The sequence below is a fragment of the Onychomys torridus genome, chromosome 20 (assembly GCF_903995425.1).
Source record: "Onychomys torridus chromosome 20, mOncTor1.1, whole genome shotgun sequence".
Taxonomy (NCBI): Eukaryota; Metazoa; Chordata; class Mammalia; order Rodentia; family Cricetidae; genus Onychomys; species Onychomys torridus.
This window is the reverse complement of record NC_050462.1, coordinates 10,906,404-10,924,710: the sequence shown is the minus strand read 5'-3', so window position 1 is coordinate 10,924,710 and position 18,307 is coordinate 10,906,404. Positions and strand designations below refer to the sequence as shown.

At 39.6% G+C, this 18,307-nt stretch overlaps 1 protein-coding gene across 18 annotated transcripts in view; it reads right to left on the bottom strand.

Annotated features, from left to right (window-relative positions):
* The window catches only part of Anks1b (ankyrin repeat and sterile alpha motif domain containing 1B), a 1,022,809-nt gene that overhangs the window by 434,489 nt on the left and 570,013 nt on the right, over positions 1–18,307 (bottom strand). For all 18 annotated transcript variants that reach the window (XM_036169508.1, XM_036169510.1, XM_036169509.1 and 15 more), the window contains exons 13-14: positions 14,787–15,373; positions 13,088–13,148 (exon numbers count right to left, since the gene is read on the bottom strand). In XM_036169508.1, coding sequence (XP_036025401.1) covers positions 13,088–13,148; positions 14,787–15,373 — 648 coding nt within the window. The remainder of the gene's footprint in view (positions 1–13,087; positions 13,149–14,786; positions 15,374–18,307) is intronic.

Below are 18,307 nucleotides of genomic sequence, written 5' to 3'. Positions count from 1 at the left end.
TTTGCAGATTACCTTTAAGTACTATGAAGAGAGACTTTTCTGGGCTTTGAGGAGACCCATGATACATGTGATGGGTGTGAGAGGGCTCTTTGAATTAAGAAAGCAGCCTACTGCAAATATCAAACACTCTCTCTGAGCACAGATGACACCAAATAGCATTTCATTGACTCTATTTTTTTTTAACATCTCTGTAATTGGAATGTGGCTTACAGTGGACAGTTGTGCAACAATTATAGCGAAACAGCAGTCCTCATCCTCATCGCTATTACAGACAGTGGTGCTCAACCTCAATTGTCAACTTGATGAGATTCAGAGTCATCCAGGAGAGGCCTCGAGGTGTTCCAGAGGGGGATTATCCTGACAAGGTTCACAGAGGTGGGAAGACCTACCCACAGTAAGTGGCACCATTCCCTGGGCTGGGATCCTGTACTATATAATGGAAAAAGATGAGCTGTGTACAATCATTTATCACTCTCTGAATGCACATGCAATGTGACCCGCTGCCCCAAACTCCTGCTGATTTGATGTCCTCACTGTGATCGACTACACCCTTGAAATGTGAGCCAGAATCAGCCCTTTCTCCCTTAAGTGGATTTTCTCAGTAGATGTTTTTCACAGCCCCTGGAAAAGAAAGCAAGACACAGCCTTTACTCATCTAAGTATCAAATCTACCAGCAGCAAAATCTGTAAATGGGGCAGAAATGGGAGAAGGCTGGTTGTGCACACCTGCAAAGGCACCGTGAAAGTTCCAGAATTTATTGTTTTATAAGTTGTTCAGGAAATGTTTCATCACCAACCTGAGCTCTATGACACAGTCAAAGCAGGATGTTTGGAAAACTCAGACAAAACAATATTCCAGAAAGTTCGGTGGAGTTCGCAGTCTTTGACAAGACTAGGTTTTCTTAAGTACTCGAGAAACCCAGTCTCTGACAGCCCCTGCCAATCTTCTTCAAGGAAGCATGGTTTGACACAACATTCTGTGTTGTGGAATTTTATAACTGGGCTATTATAATAGAAAGTTGGGGTACAAGAATATATCTCCTAACTTCCTCTGCAGCTTGATGTGACCACGTGACTAAGTTTTAGCCAATGGTATGTGAGTAGAGTGAAATGCAACTCTGACCATCATGAATTGGGTCTTAAGTAATCCCGTAAAATATATATGGTAAAGGCTTGTCCCCAGTGATGGTGCTCCTGGAAGGTGGTGGAAACTTAGGAGGTGGTGGGGTGGAGGCCAGTTGGAGGAAGTATATCATTAGTAGTGCGTACCTGTGAAAGATGTTTTGGGACCTTGGCTCCTCTCCTTCTCTCCCCTTCCTGACCACCATGAGGTGAGAAACTCTGTCCTGCCCACAGTCCCCAAGCAGTGGCACAGCCTGACCAGGACGGAAACCTCCTACCCTGCAAGCTGAAGGAAGTCTGATCCCTTTAAATTGATATCACAGGTAAATTTTGTCACAGCAGTGGAGAGCTGGCTCAAATACCAGTCATGTCAAGATGTCTATTATCAGGAATATTGATGGGGTGGGGAAACTGTACACATTTTCTTGTATCAAAGATGGAAGCCATGTTTTAAAGGAAGCAGGATGACAGATAGAAACCACAAGGCCATGATAACCTTCAAGTCATCATACCAGCCTGTTAAGGATAGGCTCAGACTCTCATAAGTTAACTCTTTTAGCTATCTCCTTAGGTCTTCTGCAGCCAAAATGATGTCTACTTCCTTGGGTTAGTCTATCTCATTCTCTCCTGCCCCAAACAACATGACTCAGCGGGAGACACACATGTGCCAACCTCCCAAGAAAGCTTTCTGGATGTGTGTCTTCTTGCAATCGGGGTTGCCAGTCCTTTCTCTTTGGCAAAGGAAGTCTTCCTTTCAAACTGCACTTCTCTACTTCAAGGACAGTATTTTTTTCCTCCTCAAAATCCCATTTCTGTTCATTTCAAACTTCCTATTAACAATCTTCAGCTTCCTCAGGTTAGTCCCAATACTGACCTTATCTTCTTTTAGACACAATACTAACCTTATCTTCATCACGTCATTAGAAAAGTCACATGGTAGCTTTTCTTATAGCCCTGAAAATAAGGGCTTTTTTTTCTGAGCTTGTTTGCTGGGGATGACCGATGCAAACTAATTCTCATAAATTGTAGAATCCTTATTATACAACTTTTCCCTTCTTACACATTATCTCCAATCCTTAAAACAACTCTAAAAAAAAGGAGGGTCTTATTTTTATACTGAAGCTCAGAATGGATAAAATGTCTTTTCCAGGAGGATTTAGCCAGTTAAGAAGTACTGAGATCTTCTAATAGGAGCTAGTCTGCATTAGGCTTGGCAGAGGATACCTGTAATCCCAACACTCAGGAGGCCAAGACATGAGGATCCAGAATGCAAGGCCACCCTGGGCTATATAGAAGGACCCCACCTATAAGACAAGTTTAGAAGATAAAACTTCATGGTAGAGGACTTGGTTAGCAGCACAAGGCCCCAGGTTCAATCCACAGAGCCACAAAGCAAACTGAACCCCAAGCTCCAGTCTGCAGTCTTCCTATTACATATACTGTTTTTCAAGCCAAAATTAAGACAGAGATCAGGGTTCCTGGTAAACAAGAAGGACTTAGTTGGTACAGCTCAGTACAGGAATGGTGGTACCAGGGAAGGAAAGAAACTCTAGTTTTCTGGCCTGGAGGCCAAATTAAACACCAGGATGATGAGAACCTTCTAGATTTGCTCAGGAAAAAAAAATTCCCTCACCTTACCTAAGCCCTACTGAAGATTCTTCTATTTTTCTGACCTTGATAGATATTTCTCCCTAAGCCCTCTGAATTATTACGGAATAAAATGGCTTACTTTAATTTCCCTAGATGTCTTTATTGAATTCTTTCACAGTGTTTTATGGAAAATATCTGATTACTGATTCATAGAATAGAACATTATGAAATTTTATGCTAAGAGGCTGCCACAGTATTGCTCAGGCCCGGGAGCTTCAATACTCCCTGATCCTGACCTGGTCCCTGCAGGCTCACAGGAGGCACACTAAACATCCGTGTCTTGCAGTTTACCCCATTACTGCCCTTTCTGAGTAAATCATAAAGAGAGAGTGAGGGTGTCGGATTCCCAGCAAAAGCCTGAACAATGATCAAGCGAAGCAAAGCCCTTTAATACTGATGTCCAGAGCTTGGGTTGTGGAATGGGATTCAGTTCAAATCCAGCAGCTGCTTCTTTCTAATGAATGTGGCCAACTTTCTTAATCTTTCTGCACCTCTGTTTCACGGTCTATAAAGGGGGGACGAGTCATACATTGTCCCAGAATATTTGTGAGGATTATATGAGTTAACATAAATGCTTTGAAGGATGTTTGGGCTCATATGAAGGGCAACCTTAAAAGTTAACTATATGTCTTATATAAAGAGGGGTTAAGAGCAAAATACTGTAGACTGTGAAAGATCCTGTGCATGCCTGTGCCTCCTAATACTCATCAATGATAATCAGTGAGGTCATGGTGCTTGGCACAATTCTCCTCATTCAGCCTGGTTAGCCAGCACAGTGCACAAGGTGGTGGTGATGTCCTAGGTGATGAGATACATCTCTCAAGTAAGGAGGTGAATCCCTCCTTACAAATTTGGTAGTAAGAGACAGAGCAAGTTACCAATGGGTATTAACCTGACATTCACCTTCACTAAACTTAACGTTTCTTCCTGACTGCAGGCTCCTGATCTCCCTTTATATAGTGTTTGCTTTATAAAACTTGTAATTAAGGAATTCATGTTCTGCTCCCTTCCTTACATATGAGCTTTGTCCCCAAGCCTCTTCAAATTTTATCAGTCAGGAATGTGTTTTCTAAGGTCCTGGGAGTCCTGCCTTTGAAATACAACCATCAGTAAGTAAGATAATCTCCAAAGCTCCGTGGAAGGATAGGAGTCTAATTTTAATAAGTGGCAATTAACAAACACAGATGGTTCAACTGCATCAAGCAATCTTCCCTGAAATGTCCTCTGGTACTGTCCAGCAGTTTGCCTCAGTGCTTGAAAACCCTCTTGCTTCAGGGTTAAGGTCAACCTCATTTCCCTGTTGTAATAGGGTAGAGCACAGTCTTCCATGACTGCTTAATTCTGTCTACTGTAATTTTTACTATCATTGTCAGGTAAGCCCGATCATGTTACAAATGTTTCTATGAAAATAAAAATGAAGAAGAACCCCCTTGTTTTCCCTCCTGCTAATAAGCAAGATTATGCCCCAGAGTAAGGGAGAAGAAAAGAGGAAATGATCTACAGTGAGTGACAGATCAATTATAGTCATCACTGAGAAATTAGAATTTTTCAACTCTCCAGTAAAGCTGGCAATCTTGGTCTGTGAAGTCTGGCCAAGTACCTGGGATTGTGCCATCATCTACCTACGTAGAAAGTCTTTCTTCAGGAAGTCTGTGGTTCCATGTCATTTATTTAGAAATTAGCTTAGGAACTAAGAGCATCAGCTCCAGACTGCCTTTGAGGCTTGCCATGCAGCTATGCTACCCAGTGTCTGCTTAATCTTGGACATGACATATGTCATGGCTATTGAAAAAGGATAACACTACTTAATTCAGAAGAATGCTTATTAATTCATTTAAAATATAAAACAAAATACCTAGAATGGAAGGGGAAAATCAACAGACAATACTGTATATCAAATAAATAAAAAATCAAGAAACAATGAAAAAAAAAAAAAAAGAAGTCTGTGGTTCAACCAGAGCTGCCGATAGAAGATTCTGTGAAGAAAATCATGGCCACTGTTATACCCTCTGAGGATAAACTAGGTATCCTCAAATCTTGAAGAAACAGGGGGTATATGAACAAACACTAAAGATGTTCCAGACAAGCAGATGCCTGGAGGTCAGAGCTCTTGCTTCAACAGTGATTGGATTTAACTGACATCTCCAGTATCTCTTTTCTCTCTCTCTCTTTTAGCCTCCAACTATCACCTTCTGATTTGGTCCTACCTCTGGGCCATGTTCTTGCCTATTTCCTGCCTACCCTCTGCCCTCTCCTTCCCTCCCCTCCCCTTGCCTTTTTCCTCTCCTCCTCCTCCTCTTCCTTCTATTTATTCATTAGGCAGTGGGAGGATGTATGCTGTAGTAGGTGAGGGGAGATGAGAAGACAACTTGAGAAGACATCAAAAACATTGGCAAGTACCTAATCAACCGTGGGCTGGCATTCCTCCAGAGTTTTACAATATTCCTTTTCACATACCATTCTGTCAAATTCTTCTTCTTCTTCTTCTTCTCCTTCTTCTTCTTCTTCTTCTTCTTCTTCTTATTATTATTATTATTATTATTATTATTATTATTATTATTAAAATTAGACCTTTTACTGGTCCTTCCAGTGACTGCACACATTTCCATTCTGTTCTGTCTACAAAATTACCATTAAGATGAAAAAGTGAAGGTGTACATTGATAAGAACTTCAAGGCCCTTACCCTAGGACATGGGTCACAGGAAGTATCACTGTGATCAACACTGGGTTATGGAAAAGTTTATCTTAAATAAATCTATAAATTAAAATTGTGACATAGAAATGAAATATAAACAAGCCATTGAATCCCTTCATTGAAACTACTAACTCACATTGGACTTGAAATCTGATAAAAATACTTAATCATGTATTCATTAACAGAATTCAAATATCAAATAGCTATCAAATTATTAGCACAGATAGCAGTGGAATTTCATTCAAATCTGAATGTTTATCTCTTGTGCATGTGTCTCTATGTTTCTCATGATATTTGTTTACTAAATTGGCATGTATTTCTTTTTTATTGAATAGTTTAGACAATAAATAAAAGTAGTGCACATTCTCTGTAAAGTTTTCAGTAAGTTTAGGAGAAAATGACAGCAAAAAATCAAAATCACTAGCAATCTTACCAAGAGACAGACACTATTATTGCTTTTTCATATATGCTTGTTGACCTATGACTGTTGAAAATATACTATGTACCTTCAAATTACTCACTTCCACCTCTTATTTTACTAATATGAAGTCAACAATAGTAGTATTTGTAAAATATTTCAGCATGAATTGACTAGAATTTATCAATTTTTTTTTTAACCTCAGCTTTTTGAAGTAGGGGTTCATTAAGAAGGTCAGGGCTGCCTGGAATTATGTAGTCAATGCTGTCCTCAAACTTATAATCCTCCTGCCTCCCCTTCTTGAATATAAATGTGTATCACCATAGCAGGCTACTATTTTTAAATTGTTTATATAGACTACTTGCTACTGTCCATTGTGAATGAGCAAGTTTTTTTTTATTATTACATAAGCACTACAGCTTTCCTCAAGATACACACACACACACACACACACATACACACACACACACACACACACACACACACACACCAGCACCAACATGAACATGGGTACGCACGCATGCACACACATACATACATACACAGTAATAATAAAAATATGTAAGCAGATGCTGGTTGATCCTGACTGAGTGCATATCAGAGACACTATGGGAAGCATTCCAGTATTGGTGGATGATGATGCATGTTCAACCTTCCAGGCCCCTTCTAGAGGATTTGATATTTTGTTGAACTGTAGCAATGTATGCTCACTGTATTGTTTATTAACAACTGACACGTTCTAAGAAGTATTAGGCCACAGAATATATTCAACTATTTCACACTTATGAAATGCCTAATCTCACCTATGACCATGGTATGCAATTTCAAAATCAGAGAATGGAAGCCACATCCTAACACTCACATCAGAAGCAAACTTTTGCCCTCCGGGGTTCTCCCATTGTGCTGTAAGCCTGTATTTAAGACCTCCCCCCTCCTTCAATAAACGGCATTCAAATAAAAAAAAAAGGAAAGAAAGAAAGAAATTGAAGACAGTGATGTTCTAAAAAAGGAAGTGGTGATGGTGTCATGGGCCTATGAGGATTCTGGACTAAAGTCTATCAAATTGTGCAAACAGGAAAATTGTATACTATGTGAATTATCTGTCAATAAAGATCTTATATAAAAAAATCCATACTGTAAAAGTTATTTTAGTTGGAATGTATAGTACTAAATTCTGGTGTCTGCTGTGCTAAGCACAATTGTTCGGCTTATTAAACAGACCTCTTGATAAACATTAGTTGATATAGGTTAGCCGAGCAACTACTGTAATTCAAATTCTTACATAAATATTCTGTTATTGAGTGATTCCTTTGGTTTAGCCCATCCAAACTACATGACTAAATCATTCGGTGAAGTGTTACATAAAATAACAATAAAAATAAATCTCTGGATTTAGATAAAATAGTGTGCTCGTCTGCTAATGTATTCTACTACCCACTTTCCCCAGTTGGTCCTATTAAAAATAGTACTGTAAAAAGAAATAAAATCAAAAATAAAATATGCTAGTTGCAAAGCATTTCCGAGAGAGGCTTTCATGTTCAGTTAGTGGTTCATGGGAAAGTGAACATGACTGCAGGTAAAGAAAGTTCTTCCTCTGAAAACAAGCGACTCGTAGATCATTACTTGTGCTCTCAAGCACGATCAGGGTATGTGTACCCACTTCCCAAGCAAGGGGCACAGTGAGGCTGTGATTCCCTGACACATCTCACCACTATGCTTGTCCTTTAGGAAGGATTTCAGGCTCGCTAAAGCCTTCCTTATGGGTGATGATTAGCCTTTACCAAGAGTAAGTAGGTTATCTTTGCTGACAGAACTATGTATTTTTCAGTAAATGACCTAGAATTCATCTATCCAATATACAATATACTCTGTAATCAAATTCTCTACACCCTCATTTGAGTAGTTTTCATTTATAACTAAACTTCAGACGAAATTTTTAGGAGATAAAATGCTAGTTTGTTTGTTTCTTTCTTTTTTTCTTTTGGTTTTTTGAGGCAGGGTTTCTCTGTGTAGCTTTGTGCCTTTCCTGGAACTGACTCTGTAGGCTAGGCTGGCCTCGAACTCATAGAAATCCACCTGGCTCTGCCTCCTGAGTGCCAAGATTAAAGGCATGCACCACCCAGCCTAGTTTCTTTCTTTTAGATGCAATTTAACTTGCAGGATATAAAATGCATCCTTAACATATATTTTTAAATTATTTTATTTTGTATATGTATTTGTCTATAGTTTATGTGTGTACCATGCATGTGCCTGGTGCCTGGAGGCTAGAAGAGGAAGCCAGATCCTTGGAACTGGAGTTGCTGATGGTTATTGGATATCACGTTATTGCTGGGAACTGACTCCAGGTTCTCTGCAAAATCAGACAGTGATCTAAACCACTGAGCTACCTCTAGTGCCCTAAACTGCACGCGCTTGTGCGTGCGGGCACACACACACACATGCATATTCACACATACAGATATACACACACCACATACATGTGCACAGACACACACACAAACCACAGACAGCACACATATAGACATACACCCACAGTTACACAAAAACTATACACACACACACTCACACAGACACAAAACCCACAAACATATCAAACAGATACAAACATACATATGCACACACATACATGTACACACAGAGATATACACAAACACACACACACACACACACACACACACACACACACACACACACACGCATACATGCACTCACAAAGACACACACAATAAACAAACATAAAAATAGCATTTTAATAAAATGTTATTTTTAGTCATGTAATTTCAACCTAACATCACCCACTGGCAGTCTGTTTAGTCTTCATGGAAATTATTTAGAGGCAGGAAGCACTCACAAACTTTTCGGCCACCTTGGTATTGTGTCGTCTAGTGCATGGTTATTCTGGGTATTTGCTGCTGTGTACCAACAGGAACAGCCTGAAGAGATGGCTGTTCCTGCCACTTTAGTGCGTCTCAGTCTCATCAAGAAGATTATCAATTGATTCTCAGAAAGCATGAGAACTTGAAGCCGTAAAGCTCTCTTGTGACAATGGCTCAGTAATAAATTCACAGGACAATTTTACATGAAAACCACCAAGAGGCCACCTCCTTACATCCAGCTACAATCTTTGCTGATCAGAAAGACAAGCCAGATTTTTCCAAACGTCTTTCCATGTCATGCACTCTAATGAGAAAGGTACGTCATGCATGCTTAGATAAGAAGACAAGAGAATTTATACTTCATTGATCGCCTGCTACATTCTAGGCCATTGCAGAACAGCAATAAGTAGTAATAAGTAATAAGTGGCAATAAGTAGTCTTGAAGCAGTCTTATGAGGTAGTTGTTGAAGCTGAATTGATAAGTAAGGAAGTTGTTATCTAAGAGGCCAAAATATCAGTCAATTGAAAAATTGGAGTTTGAAGCCAGGACCATTTAATTTCAAAATCTAAACTCTGGAACAACTCTATGCATGCCAGTCTAGCATGTACAGACACGATGATATAAGACACACCATCACACCATGCTATATACCCAACAGCGCCAAACAACTGGGCATAGAGAGTCCACAGTGGTCAATACCACTGCGTTCTACTGCCAGCACTCATCTGTTTGGCATTTGAATCTGGCCTCAAGTGGGACACCAGAAATGTTTGTGAAAATTCCATGCTTGTGTGTGCAAAATGAGAACCTGAGGACCGACCGAGAATAAATTCAGTAAGTTTCATTTGGTTTTATTTCTACCTCAGTCTCAGACAGCTGAGCTTGCTGGCTAAGCTTCAAATGACTGTATAATCAGTGAGGAGGATTTCCTCCCCCTAAGGAAACTGGTTTCATTGAGTAGAACCATTATATCATGACATTGTCATGTGATTCACAGTGTTCCCACTTGAGCTGTTTTGGACTTTTAGGGTTGATGATGAGAGGGACCCAACTTTCTGCTTGGTCTACAACTGTTTATAAGTATATATTTGATCTTGGGGGGCACATAACAATGCTGAAGCAGAACATGAGGGGACATGGGATGTCTATGATGCTCCCGCGTGTATCTCCATTACTTAGGTTTGTTCCTGAAATCCTCCGCTGAGTTTTTAAGCAACAAATGCCACTAATACTCATAAACTTGGTTACTGCCAGGCACTCATACTTCAGTGGCTTTCCCAAGCTAAATTCTTAGTCCTAATAACCCATATTCTCTAATGTAGTATTTCTTCTCACTTAATCAATAAATAGATATTCTCTCTTTTCTTTGTCATGGTTCTCTGGACATTTTAATTCCCCTAACGTAACTGGCCTTCTGTGGTTCTGGTTGTCTATAAGCTGTCTAGTGGATTTTTTTTTTTTGTTTTTGTTTTTTGAGACGTGGTTTCTCTGTGTTGTTTTGGTGCCTGCCCTAGAACTCGCTCTATAGACCAGGCTGGTCTCGAACTCACAGAGATCCACCTGCCTCTGCTTCCCGAGTGCTGGGATTAAAGGTATGCACCACCACTGCGTATGTCTAGTGGATTTTTATTCTAGTTGACAAACTATGATAGTTCCAGTGAATAAGGTAAATTTGATGTTAAGGTTATAAAAATAGCTAATATTATAAGATACTTTACAAAAAGGCTTAGAGGAATTATTATTATTATGATTATTATTATTGTTGTTGTTGTTATTATTTTGTATATTCATCATGTTAAACACAATCTTCCTCACAGTAGCTCAAGATGAGAGCTAAAATTTAACACACATCTGCACGTACCTGGCACCATATCCTACTGCACATGTCTACCACACTCCTCTATCAGTATCCTCATTCTAAGTGTGCCAAGGTCAAGTGGCCAGTAGACCGCAGCAGGCTGTAACTTTGAATGCACGTCTATCTGACTCTCTGATCACGCTGTGATTTTCACTCACACCCAGTACCCCAAACATTACTTGTGGAGTGACACATCATCATGTGATTGCTAGCACTCCTCTAGAAAAGTCTGGTTTGGGTGTGTGGGGGAGGGAGGCAGAGGGGGCAGCAGGCTGTTACAACTGTTGTGACCAGCCTAAGGACCAACTGGAATGTTACATGCTATGGCCAATCCCTTAGTAGATAATTAGGGTGTAATTAAGAGGCACAACTAATGCAGCTGCCGAGGCAGCCCTTGTCAATAGTAATGATTCTTTGGGGATGGTGTCTCTGCTTTCCTTTCAATGCCATTGCAGAACTAGTGAGTAAAGAGGTGGGGGGGGGTCAGCCAGCAAAAGGAGACGTGGAAAACTGACAGCGACAGTCATGGATTTGTTTAATACTGAAATGTCAGGTTTGCTCCATTATTTTAGAGATGGTAAGATTGGGGCCCCTTTCATTTTTTTCCTTTTCACTGTTTTGAATTATATCAAATGAGATGACATAAAGATCATCCATATTCTTTTTTATTTTATTATTTTATTTTATTTTTCTTTATTAAGAAATTTTCTACTCCCTCCACATACTATCCACAGACCCCCTCCTCCCTCCTCCCACCCCCCAGCCCTTTTTCCCAAGCCACCCCGCATCCCCACATCCCCCAAATCGAGGTCTCCCATGGGGAGTCAGCAGAGCCCAGCACACTGAGCCTAGGCAGGTCCAAGCCCCTTCCCACTGCACCAAGGCTGCGCAAGGTGTCACACCACAGGCACTGGACTCCAGAAGCATGCCCACAGACCAGGGACAGATCCCAATCCCCTGCCTGGGTGTTGGGGCCCTTTCATAATGTTTCAAATATGGCAATTGAGACTGTTGAAACAAGACGTCAGACTTTTATATTTGGGGTGTGTGTGTGTGTGTGTGAGTGTGTGTGAGTGTGTGTGTGTGTGTGTGTGTGTGTGTGCTTTTGCTATGAAATTCATGCTTTTTCCACAAAAGGACTATTTGCACTTTCCCTGTTTAACACGGAGATGGTCATTATGCTATCGAGCTAGCTGTGGGAGCTCCAGATATACCTGGTATCAAGGTTTAAAGTAATATGCGTGTCTTGGTACTTGCTGCCAATCTCCAAAGAGATTGATATGGATATAGACTGAGCTAATATAGACTTTCCTTCTCAGGCAATAACAGGATGGGGGAAGGATATGAGAGGCAGAAGTTTGTGGTTGAGCAGGGAGAGTGTCTCTGTTCTCCCAACTCAGCCACCCCACTCCCATCTTTCCAGACACGTGACCAGGCTGCAGTCATGGTGCGTCACTGTTTCATCTGCACCACTGAGTGACAAGCTGGCTTCCTTGTGGAGGAGCAATAGTCCCGCCCGAGCCTCAGTGTGTGTGAGACGTCCTGCAGCTCTGACAGCCAAAGAGCATCTGATTTGCCAGTGCCCATGGTCCTTTCTGTTCCCTGACAAGGCACGTGCTGTTGTGAGCCACTCTGGAAATGACAGCAGGAGACTTTAAATGACCCCAGGGCAGTTATGGCTTGTCTTTATTTACATTTTGATACTTTGTTCACCATTGATTTGGAGTATTAATTTTGAAAATTTAAACTATCTCATTAAAATACTTTCTATTTGGATGACGATGTTGTCTAGTACCCCCTAAAATCTTGCTTGCTAGGCAAGGTCCTTATCCAACTGATTCTAGGCTGTGCTCTGACGATGGAGTCTAATTAATTTCTTTAGTGTGAACAGCATGAGTTGTAAAGACACAGATATCTGGTATTTGGCACCATCTATCAGTATTAAGCAAAAAGTTGGCAAAACGGTTTCAAAAGGCCTTCTACTTTGAGTTGTAATTGTAGAGGAGAAAACAAGAATATGGAATATTAAATAGTGATGGTAAACAAACTCTTTGAGAGATACTCTGTTAGGCAGGCAGTATGGGATGAAAGATGAGTGATATACAGTCTTTGCCAAATAGTGTTTAAGACCTACAAGTTAATTACTTTTGCTAGGATAAATGGGACATTTCACTGAGTGAAAAATAGCATATTAAATCATCAGATTTCACACTCTTTTGAAGTGCTTTCTACCACATTCAGCCTAAAGTTGAGGCTTTATTAATTAATATTAACTGACAGAAAATAGCAACATGGGAAATACTCTCAATTTGCCAAATCAATACACTCAGTTGATGTTTTTAGGTGATGGTTGTTGGATCATGATAAAATATGGAATTATCTAAGGATTTTGATCCCTTTCTGGCTACTTCTTAAGCAGATTTATTAATCATAGAGTAGAAGAGAGTTTATTACTCATATTCTTACCATTCATCTCTTCAAGTTCACTGTTGATTCCAACATCAATAGAATTCATTATTTTGTCAATCTGTGAAAAGCAAAAACCATGTAAGTGGGTCATGACATATGTTTTTAATCATTGCATTTAGAAATAACTACTAAATGCAACAAGTGTATATTCTTGGTGTTATTGCCACAGCAAACTGAAATTCAGAGACCAATAGTACAAGATTTAAAGGCAAGCAAACATCTTTTAATTTTCAAAAATATATAAATTATGAATGTACCTATTTTTAAGCATAGAGACTCTATTAAGTCAGGAACTATGAAGTCTTTAGACCCAGAAAAGAAGGGCTGAGGATAGGTTCAATGTCAAGTCTACATTCTCTGTCATCATTCTCCTTCTCCCAGAAGGCAGGAACACTAACTGAGAAAGGCAGTTTGCAGACATGGCTAGTGGAGTCAAGTTCTAACTAAATGATTTGAGCAACCACAAGACAGTTGGGGGGCATTAATTAAAGAATACAGCCATCAAAGCAACTTAAGTCTATAAGACAAGTGCTTTAATCTCATCTCATAAAAAGGGATTCAATCAAGATTTCAGGAGTTAAAATTGGAAACACTAATAAAAACTATCATTATATAGGTTTGGAATTTAGATAATAAACTCTAAACTCTAGTCACTGAAAATCTCCTCCTCCTATTAGCTCCCTGAATAAAATAAAATGCAAAGTTTCAAAAGTACAATGAACGTTAATTACTTAAGTGTTCCAGTTTGTTCATTGTGGAAAAAAATGCAGAGATAGCAAGTGATTTTTTTTTCTCAAACAGCTCAATTCAGAAAGGCAGTTATCAGAGTCAGGTCTATTTCTGGTTCTCAAAATACCATAGTGATCTCATGTACTTCAAAGCTAAATCCACCTGACATAGTCTTCCCACAAAAAAAAAAAAAAAAAAAATGTGACCTGTTAGGATGAAATATCAATTGAGAGTGGGTCCATTCTTTAAAGAAATTCAAGAAAAATCAAGAAGCATTACTATTTTATAATGCAATTCTCTTAGGGAAAAAGAGATTGCACAGTTTTCAAGGACCCTTTATTTTCTGAATAATTCTTTCAGATTAAAGACTTTGTCTTAAGTGGAGTTTAAAGTAGCGAGACTTGACCCTGAGATGTGTTTCTTCTTTAATGTGCCCCTCACAGCTACAAATGGGAAATATTAAACAATGTGTAGTTGTTACATGGTTCTCAAAGAAGAGCCAGAACTGCCGGCTTTGCCATTAAGGCTATAATCAAAAGGATTGAGACACTTCCAAGAAGGAAGGCACGCTACCAAAAAGTTTAGCAAGTAGCAAAACAACACAGAGCAAAATAAGACTTTTCCAAAATAAGATTTTTTTTTTCTCTCTGTCAGCCACAGTGCCTGGTGGGACATGATGGGAGCATTCTCCTGTACCTCACAGCTACTTATTACTTCTGCTTGATACCAATTTCTATGGAAACAAAGTGTCCCCCACACGTGTGGAAATGTGCTCACTTTTCCACTTGCTGTGAAATTACCGTGTATTATCCACAGAACCTTTCCTTTCCTGTTGGAGCGGATGCATTCATTACCCACCCCCCCCCCCACTTCAGCTTCTGAAAGACTTTAAAAACTGAAAATCTTTCCTCCAAACCTCATTCAACTCCAAGCCTGTATGAAGAGCAACAAGGAAAGTGGGGCTTACTTCTTCCCATTCAGACGTGAAGGAAGGTGTCCTTTCGGAATTGTCTTTAGAACTGCGTTCAGCTGTAGATGACTCGCTCCAATTAACTCTTGCTTTGTCCTTTGAAGGGTAGGCAATAAGATCAGAATCAGACTTAGAGACATTTTTGGATAAGTGCATGTCGATCAGGGCTTTAGGCAATGACCTTATTCTCCCCAGAGTACACGCTCTCTCCACAAAGCCCCCTGTATTCACACCCCACTGGTCACCAGTGTGGGATCCGCTTCTAGACGTTCTTGTTCCAACAATGGTATGGTTCTCCAGTTGGTGGCTTCTTTTGTGGAAGATTGTTCTACTGACCACTTTGGGTTTAACTTTCTTTACCAAAGGCTCTGAGTTACTTTCTATTGGAGTCTGTTTGAAAGGCAAAGGACTGTTTGCCAAACTGGCTTCGTCTTGTCCATCTTCACATTGACTTCTTTTCCCATACAGATGAAAGGGATTTTCAGGGGACTCACACGCTGGAGAGGATCCATGGAGAAGGCCTGCAAACTGCCCAGCATCATATTCTTTTGGGGGATCATTGTCTTCCTTTTGAGAGAGGTCATCTGCAAGAAGGAGAAAGGTTATCAGGGTGTTTGCTTACAAATGAATCTGAAAGCCATGAGGCAGTGGCCATGCGTTTATAAACTTCCATATACCCAGACATTTGATTTACTTATACACTGTAACACCTTTGCTTTAGGAAATGCCCATGATCCTCTGCTGCCCCATAGAAAATGCATATACACATGTGTGTAGGAGGACGCTGATGTGTTTGAATTAAATGTCTCTGATACACCTTAGGGTTTATTTCAAAGATATAACCTGAATGACTATATATCCTTTCTTCTTGACCCTAGGGCATATGTTTGATATTAAATGAACAAAACTGGGTTTCTTGAAGTGGGCTAACCATATCCCAGGCCTCACAGTTGGTAGTTATTGTGTAGTAGGCCACCAGGATAACCCTGTTCACTTCTCTCATCAAATAAATTCAAAAGCAAAATCCTGGGGGATATATGCAGCAGAAATTTAAGATGAATAATCCTGAAGGTATTACTTTAAGTATTAGGTGAAGATGTTATTCATATTTCATGAGCTAAACAAAGGGGAATTTTTCAGGCTCAACAAAGGTGAGTGTACATCTATAACATTACTCAGAAGCATGACCCTTCCACAAAACTGATGTTGAGATGTTACACGGCGTTCTTTCTTTCTCCTCTGAAATTGCACACCTTCTGGTTCCTTTAGATCTTTGCAAGTGCAATGCATAAAAGAAATCAAAGAATGGTAATTTTTTAATTGCCTTAGAAATGTTTCTAAGATAAAACATAAAAAAATCTCTGTGATTTAAAATACGTTATCTTTTTTAACACCTTGATTTGTCATAGAAAGAGAGACTGAGTAAAAACTTGTCCACAGGACTTAGCAAAGGAAGACAGTTTACTTTGTTTTAAAGAAGCAATATTAATTCATAGAGGTCTCTAAGTACTTGCCAAGATCCAAGTTATGTCATGGGATAGGCCCAGAGCCTAGTCTTGAGAAGTCAGAAACAGCCAATGTGGGGCAGATTGACAATACATTAAAGCTGTTTGGCTGAGTGACAATTTGAAAAAGTTAATGATTATTACAAGACTCAATTTCCAAAGAGTTTATGAATCAACAAGTAACATTTAATGATTATGGGCTACTTCTAGGCATTGAATTGAGAGTTACATTCACAGCACCTCATTTGACCCTCATAGCAACCTTGTGATGTAGTTACTAAAAATAAACATGATTTTCTGAGAGAAAAATCTATGGACAAAATAACAAATTTTTCTACTTTTAAAAATTGGAAACCACAATGAATCTCAGCTGACATTTGTTCAGGAGCAGGTACAGATGAATTTATTCTTGGTACTCTATGGGCCCTAGGCCTCCATGCTTCTCTCTTCCCTGCAGCAGGTAAAAGAACATTTCTTCTTGACTCTGCATATCTCCAAACCTCATGCTGGTTCATGCTAAAATTTCCTGAGGGGATCATATTTTCCTACCCAGACCCATCTCGCCAGCACCTCAGAATAGAAGAAAGAGAAGTGCCAGTAACTATCAACTATCTGAACAAGAAGCAATCTATATTTGTCTACTGCTAGGTGGTAGCCATATTGGTTTTAACACAAAAACTCCATCTCTTTACAAACAGTTACCATGTTCTATGTCAACTGTATTTGGCATTCTTCTCAAAACAGAGATCCTTCTTGGGGCAGAGGTCATTGTTGGTTCAAGACAACCATCAATTCTTTAAGGACTAATTTATTATTGCTTTTATGTCTACTTGTTAAGAAGTCAAACCAATACACAGCTTAGCTTGTTGAAGTTTCTGTGCTTTGCATGTAGTCAAGCTATGACTCAACCCAAGGTCTAATGGACTCCACCGTCTGCTGGCTTGAATACTCATTACTACTGAGACAAAAGAATAATTTAGTGTTGGCTTACAAAGAAAATCATGGGGGCTCATACTGGAGAGGTTCATGGTTTTCTTTCTCATGACTATTTTTAGAATGTGAAAAAATGAAGTGCTTTTTTTCAGAGACAAGCTAATATTAGGAGGAAATAAGACCTGGCAACCTCTTCCAATTTATTTTCTCTTCCTTCTTCTTGGGTGACTTGGACTCTCCACTTCACTTTACAGCACCAGCAGCTTGGTATGAGATGACAGTAATGGTGGGGAATGGTAAAAAGAAAGAACTGTGGAACAAGGAAGTTTAAAATTGCATTTTGAATGATGCTGTAAAGGCTAAAGTGATTTAGTCTGGAAGGAAAATTGAAGAGTGTGGAAAGACCTATTATCAGAAAAAGGTCTATAAATCTTAGTCAAAAGGGCTTGTGACCATGTTAGTTATCTGGAATAATGAGAATTTTAGGGACATTATATTTAAAGTTTAAAGGATTCTGTGAGTGATAGTTTAAGGTTATCATCACCTCTGTGTTTTGACTAAAATGACTGTAATTACAATCTCGAGTGATTCGTATGGACCAATCTCTCTGGGCACAAGCAGCTACTTCCTTAAATGAAAGGGAATTTAGTTCTTAGCTTGTAAGCTTAGCCTTTGAATAACAGTCCTTAGCATGATGGCAGTTGAAAATATGTTGGCCCAAAGTGATAGAATAGTTCTTGCTTATTTCAGGGGTCAAATTTTAAAGGTTACTCAAATCAAAGAAAATGAGAAATTGATCTGAAACCTGAAATGACTGATCATGATTCATCCACCCTTCCCTATAGCCACACCCCATTCATAAGCCACACCCCATTCACAAGCCACGCCCTCCATAAGCCACACCCCTTCATACAGCCACACCCCTTCATATAGCCACACCCCTCCCCGCTCCCAGTCCTGGACACAGACTGCCACTGGGGCCAAGTGCTTTGCATTAGTCAATGAGACAGCAGCCAATACAATGTGGGATGTGGACGGTCTAAAGTGTTTCTGCATTTAACCAGATGCTCTTGGAACCTC